The sequence below is a fragment of the Camelus ferus genome, chromosome 5 (assembly GCF_009834535.1).
Source record: "Camelus ferus isolate YT-003-E chromosome 5, BCGSAC_Cfer_1.0, whole genome shotgun sequence".
Taxonomy (NCBI): Eukaryota; Metazoa; Chordata; class Mammalia; order Artiodactyla; family Camelidae; genus Camelus; species Camelus ferus.
The window spans coordinates 92091448-92098396 of NC_045700.1; the positions used below are offsets into that span (position 1 = coordinate 92091448).

General features: G+C 40.8%; 1 protein-coding gene across 1 annotated transcript in view; it reads left to right on the plus strand.

Moving 5' to 3' along the window:
• Positions 1–4205, plus strand: part of TRPM8 (transient receptor potential cation channel subfamily M member 8) — a 74504-nt gene extending 70299 nt beyond the window's left edge. Inside the window, exons 24-25 of the mRNA XM_032480543.1 lie at positions 869–961; positions 3860–4205. Of these exons, the coding sequence (XP_032336434.1) occupies positions 869–919 (51 nt within the window). The 3' untranslated portion in view covers positions 920–961; positions 3860–4205. The remainder of the gene's footprint in view (positions 1–868; positions 962–3859) is intronic.
• Positions 4206–6949: the final 2744 nt, after the last annotated feature.

The following is a 6949-nucleotide window of genomic DNA, read 5'->3' on the forward strand; positions in this document are numbered from 1 at the left end:
AGTTTCTGGTGTGCAGCACAGTGTCCCAGTCATGCATATACATACATGTATTCGTTTTCATACTCTTTTTCACTTAAGGTCAGTACGAAGTGCTGAATATAGTTCCCTGTGCTATACAAAAGAAACCTGTTTTTTTTTTCTTATGATTTCTTTTTGTTCTTTTAAAAAAAGAGTTAAATGAGTTTAATACTAGAAATAAGCCCAAGTTAAACACAGAGTTTTCTTTGAGTGAGTGATGTAGCAAGTTGGAAGCCAACTGCACAGAGATTGTGATGTGTCTGTAGCTTTTATCATGTGTAACAACATGAAATGCAATTTGAAATGAGCTTTATGCATCTTGTGTAATAAACTTGGGAAACATGCATGTATTGAAAATAGTTTTATTGTGCCTTTTACTTAAGTTGTTTTACTATTTATCCTTTTTTTTGTGAGGGGAGACACTATTTGCAAAAGCTTGATTAGTATTGTATCATATTATTTTCCTTAGTATTAAAGCAAAACTCTATTGATAGATTTTAATTTGATTAGCATTAGTTACATATAACAGTACTATTTGATATATTATTTCTCTGTGTTGTCGAAATCTATCATTTCTATGTGGGAATCACTAGTGATTTGTATTTGGGTAAAGCTAATCCTAATTGGTACGAATGATTATTTACTAGTGATACAACTTCAGAAAGTTAGCGATGGACAGGGTCCGACATGTCACCTGCCAGTCATTGTGACCTATCCCAGGCGTGAGCTACACTTGGCTAGTTCATGTATAGTACGTCTGTTTCATGGAAAAGCCATAGAGTAATCATTTAAAATTTAAAGTTGGAAAATTGATCTTAAGACCAGTTATATTTTTTTTCCCCTTCCCAAGCTAAATGATCTCAAGGGTCTCCTGAAAGAGATTGCAAATAAAATCAAATAAAACTTCGTGGACTCTAATGGAGAAAGATCTAATTCTGGCACGGTAAGTCGTTTCAATGCCTTTTTGTTGCTCTGAAAATTTACATGTTTTAAGGCTAATTCAAAATTGTGATTTTTTTCTCAGTTATTTTAATTGCACATTATTTGAAAATAATGCATGGTGTGAACATTTTCAACAATGTAGGGATATAGGAAAAACCAAGTAGAAGCTGCCGTCACGTGACTTTCCCCGCCTAGCCTGCCCCCCCACCTGAGGCTGGCACACCTGGCAGTAGGGGACAGCACCCACCCTTTTGGATGTTTAAACAAAACACTTGCAAACTGTACAGCTATTTTGGCATTGAGCCAAGGTCACGCTATTCTAGACTTCAGACATGCACCGCATTCTCGTGACACATCATTGATGTTCACTGCTGTGTGGGATATCCAGATTATGGTTCTTTGGGTTGGTTTATTTTTATTTCCTATCAAATGCATGTTGATCACATTTTACTACCAACAGTGTTTTAGTAAAGCTTTCAAGGTTTTTTTTAGCAAGAGCTCCTTTGCACAATAAAAATGTAATTAAGTTAACCAGGCAAAATTGAACCCAAGGCTTTGCTCCATGCTCTTACTATTTGCTTTAATTATGTTACCCCATTACCTGTCCAGATTCTAAAACCAAATGTTCAAAATGTTGTCAGGGATGTGTAGAGCTAGGGAGAAAACGGCAATGAGCATGCCATTTGATTAGAATTTTTTGAGCAAGTGAATTGCAAGGAATGGGAACACAGTTAACACTCCCTCCCCTCTTCTCCCCTCCCCCCCTCCCTCGCCTCCCTTCCTCTCCCCTCCCCTCCCTCCCCTCAGTGTTTACTGAGCGCCTCCTAAGTGCTGGGTGAACTGTGCTCTGACCCATGCTAAGGCTCCACACTGATCGCTGCCTCTGCGTTATACCCACGTGGCAGAGCTGCTCCCCCAGGGTGACTGTGTTGTAGGGGTCATCGTGTTGTTGTTTCCTTTCAATGTACCTGGGCGCGCAGTATTTTTCCTTGGGGTCAGACAATTATAGATCATATTAAAAGCCCTCTATCCTGGAAGACCTTGTAAAAGCAAGATTCATGCATCTTATACATACTGTGAAGGCAGGTACAGCCTCCCGAGTGGCTCACGCAAATAAACCTGTCTGTTTAGGAAGAATGTATTGCCATCTCTTCCACCGTGGTGTTTAATAAACACAATACTGTACCTTATAATAAGTTATAATGTGAGTTCTGAAGCATTTGTTGTTTTGTTTAATTTATGAGCTGAAATATAGAAAAAAATTAGGAATAGACAAAACAATTTAAAATGGTTCAAAAAAAAAAAAACCATAGAGGCTGTAATAATCAGAAAAGATTCAAAATGAGATGTACACATACACCTCCTGAAGCTCTAAGCTCCTCATCTCTCCTTTCTCCAAAAAAAATGTTGACGTTAAGGAAAATGAGCAGACAGACTGGTGTCTTAGCAGCTTGCTTTTTGCTTCCACTTAAATTTTTATTAACACATGGAGAGTGCGTTAGTTGATGAATGGAGATGACCTGGGTGAAGGACGTCACGTCACGCCCATGTGGGCGTCTGTGAGAGAAGTGATGGAAAGGGTGTATAAGAAAACAGACCCCAGAAAGTCTTCGCCACGGATATTTTTTTTTTTTAATTTTTTTGGTTTATTGTTTAGAAACAGTGAGTTTGGCATGTCCAATTTTTGGTATACTTTTTACTTCTGGATGTAAGAGCCATTTTCTTGTTTTGATGTTGTCTGTCTAGCATATCTTTAAGTTCACTGAAAATGTAATTTTCTAGGCAACTACCTGTCTGCTGCTAAAATTTTTTTGATTTTTTTATTGTAATATAATTGCTGTACAATATTATATAAGTTATAGGTAGACAGTATAATGATTCACAAGTTTTAAAGGTTATAATCCATTTATAGTTATTGTAAAATATTAGCTCTATTCCCTGTGTTGAACAATATATCCTTGTAGCTCATTTTATACTTAAGTAGTTGTACCTTTTACTCCCCTACCCCTGTGTTGCCCCCTCTCCTAGCCCTGTGTTGCCCTCCTCCCCACCTGGTACATGATGCTAAAGTATTATTCTCGTAGTGCCTCTCTGATACTTCTTTCTTTAGAGGGGTAAGGGTGTCTTTCCTTGGGGCGAGGGCAAGGGAGGAGAATGCCAGCTCAAGTGGGTGTGAGCTGGCCCCAGCGGAGGTAGGGCAGGAGTGGACATTCAGGGGAATGTTTTTTTAACCAATTTCCTCATCTGGGCTCTCCGTCTCAAATCAGCCTTTGATCCAGTAACTCGGGATGGGACATTTGTGTATATATTTTTCCCTCTCCCACACTGAAGCTCAAAGGAAGTAAGAACCACGGTGAGGGAAAGCTGTTTGTTTTAATGTACCTTTATACCCTCCTGATGGGGCTGGGTGGGAAGTGCTTCCCTGAGGCCACCAAATTGTTCGATGACTACGTAATAATCCCCTGGCCCTTGTATTTGCTGCACTTAAATTCTAGTTCACTGAGAGAATTTGAAGTTCCTTTGGGAGTCATCAGAAAATTCTTTTCAATAAATTATTGCAGTTCTTACTTTATTATCAACTCGTCCTTTATTTATGCAGAAACCATTCGGCAAATAAAACATTGGGAAACTTTCTGGGTCTTAACTTTGACTAAGCTAAGCCTTGACCACTCAACCACAGGCATTCTGTTCACACTGGCAAACTGGTCAACACTCATGTTATTAGGAGAAAAAAATGGCTCTTGTAATTACTTCAATACCAAAAGACAGTCTCTCAATTTTTGGTAGTACGTTTGGACCCATTCCCCGTATATTATGAACGTGTTTTGAAGCAAATTGTTTCGTGAGAATGGAAGTGGGAAACCGTTCTTAACACAGTGTTCTTTCTTTGTTTTCACAGGCAGTGGCAGACATCTCAGCGCAAAGGATTCCAGGGGTATGACTGAACAATTTTGTTACTGACGAAATGAGAATTGTTCAGGCCCCTGGGTGCACAGCGATGGTTTTAAAAGCCAAGCGTGAGCCGTCTGAGAACAGAATGTGTGACTGATTTCACATGAGAAGATGGACGTAGAGGAAGAATATTTCCTACGATGTGTTTCGCCTGAAGGCTGCCCTGTTACTTTCTGAGTCTCAGTGACCAGAACTTGCTGGAGATGATTTAAACTGTACCCCTGTGTCCTCCTGTCCCCTTCATGTTCCTCCTTTGACTCCTGCATATTACAGAACACCTCTTCTGGGAATAGGGACTGGGCCATGCTTTCCCCCCTGTGCGGGCATTTTGCTTCCCTCCAAATGATCCTCCGCTATTTCCCTTTTTTTGTATTATGTGACTCATTAGCTGGCGTATTGTTAAAAGTCTCCCCAATCAGATCAGATTCTAAAGCACGCTGCAGCAAGAGGACCCTGCTCTTTTCAGGAGAGACTGTTTCCATTTCTCATTGTGCTTTTTATCACTAAAGGAGGCCATGAAGCCGCATCTCGCCGGGAACTCCGCCTGGAGGACGCAGCTCCTTCCCAGCAATGTGGAAAGTCACCAAAGAGCAAGCCTGACGGGCGCCACTGGCTTTGTTTTCACTGGATGACCCTCTTTCTCCTCTTTTTAAAAATTATTTTCCCATTAAAAATAATTCATGGACATTATAGAAAATTCCTAGATATTATTGAAAATGTAGGCTACGTGGAAAAGTAGAAAATACAGACTCCCTACCTAAAGGTCATCACTGCTAACGAGTCAGGAGGTTTTTTTAAGTCTATTTTTTTTCTATGCATGTTTTGTTTCTCTTTAAAAATTTTACATAACGTCATCACACCACACATACCATTTTATATAAGCTTTTTCACTTAATATCTACTCGAAGATGTTTTCCTTATATTCATAGTCTTCTTAAACATTACATTAACAATTGCATAATATTCAGTCTCTAATGATTTCCACCATGTTGGTCATGGAAAGTGGTTTCCAGTTGGTCAGTGGGATGAGCCACTTTGGGCATAAATCTTTCTCCGCATTTGGGAAAATTCCCCATGGCCGGATTCGCAGGAATAGGTATTGATTATCAAACTATTTACAAGGCTTTCTTATAAAATGTTTAGCAAATAGAAATTATTAATGGATATAAGATATGAGATACATGTGCCTAGAAGTCTTAACATAAAACATATTTTACCCTTAGTTTAGGAAGAAGCCAATATACTTATTTCAATATTACAGATGGTGAAGACGTTGGTATAAAATTGGAGAGATTATTACTGAACACTTCTGGTCCCAGCTCTGTCTGGAAGTGGTGGTATCTTTGATCAAAAGAGATGTGCTGAAAGTTACTAAGATAATTTAAATGTCCATAATTAATTTTTTCTGCTTTGAGTAGACTATAAACTCAGTAGCTAAATGTGGAAATCTTAGAAGGAAGCTGTTCAAAGATTATCAATTTAGAAAAACTACAAAAGCATGAACTGAAAAAAATTTTTTCCATTTTGTCTGGGCAGTAGTTAAAAGTAACTCCTCACAACATTCATAATTTCAATAAATGAACACAGATCAAAGGTGTCTTTTTACTTAAACTTTGTTAATGGTCTAAAAGGGAATCTTAATAACAGGGTTGACCAGTTCATGGTTTTGGATGCTGAAAGCACATGGGATAAAATTTATGTGACAAGAATTGTCAATGAGTGGAAATTTGAAAATTTCCGAGTCAGTGAGAGAATTTCACTTTTTGGTTTACTCTGGCAACTAGAATACCTGCCTTTTCTGAAGCCACCAACAAGAGGCTGTTTTATCTCCGTGCTGACTGGAAAAAATAAAGTACGCGGCACTGAAATTACAGAGTGACCAGCATCCCACGTCTTACCCTCAGTTCCAGTAGTGAGTGAATAAAACCAACACATTAAGTTGAAAACCTGCTAGGAGACAAAACTTAGCCCACTGGCTGACCCCCATAAATGCATTTGTCCACATATTCATGTCTCCTCTGACCAGGTTTTTGTCAGTGTGAGAAATAAGCCTCTGTGCATGTCGGTATCAGTGGCAAAAGCGAGTCTCCTGTTGACGCTGACGACAGAGAACTTGAACGCTACTCGGAATTCACTTGTTGGCGAGGGAACTGCTCCGTGTTGTCAGCTCAGCGTGCCTGGTGGATGTTTTTGCCTGGTTGCGCTGCTGGAAGTCATTATTTTAGGTGTAGCTCATGAAAATAGCACATGTATTGAACGGACCTGTAATCAAAGGTGCTATGTGTTTGTCCATGGCGTGCTCCGGTACACCCCTGCCGATAACCCTGCAGCTCGGTTTAAATGAGTGTGTTTAACGAATTAAATAGTGAGGCTGAAATGCCATGGGTTGCCTTTGTCATTCTGTTGAGAGCGGGGAAAAACTACAACTCCTTTCTGCAATCAGACTCACTTCCATGGGGATCTGATTCCCAGAGTTACACGAGCTGACTTGGCGAAGCAGATGACTAGAACATTCTGATGGGATGCAAGCAGAGGAACATCCCTTGTGGTTCTGGTTCTGACCAGCAAGGCCAGGTTTGGATCCCATGGCCACCTTTTGGTCCCCCAAGTTGTGCTCCCATCTGTAGCTCAAGGGTCTGCATCTTCTCTGCCTTGAAGCCACATCCACTATGTTGCCACCCCTCAGACATGCGTAGCTGTTCCTGAGCTTACAGGGGTCTCCTGGGAGGCTTGGGATCTGTCTTAGGGCCAGCGTGGGTGTCTTTTCCTCACAGCCCCATGTGGTGATGGAGCCTCAGGCCCAGACTGGTACATGGTTTCCCTGCTGAAGACACAACCACCTTGGTTCCAGACAGACTTGGGGAAGTGTGTCTCCCTCCCACCATCCCTCCTCGCTTCTTGGTCCATGTTGGGGGCTGAACTGTGTGGTTGTCATGGAGACAGCCCCATCCACAGCCTCAGTCTCAAAAAGGCTTAGAAGTCGAGCCCTTGGCCTAGCTGGAGCTGGATATTGGAGACAAATGTCCCATTGCCCTCC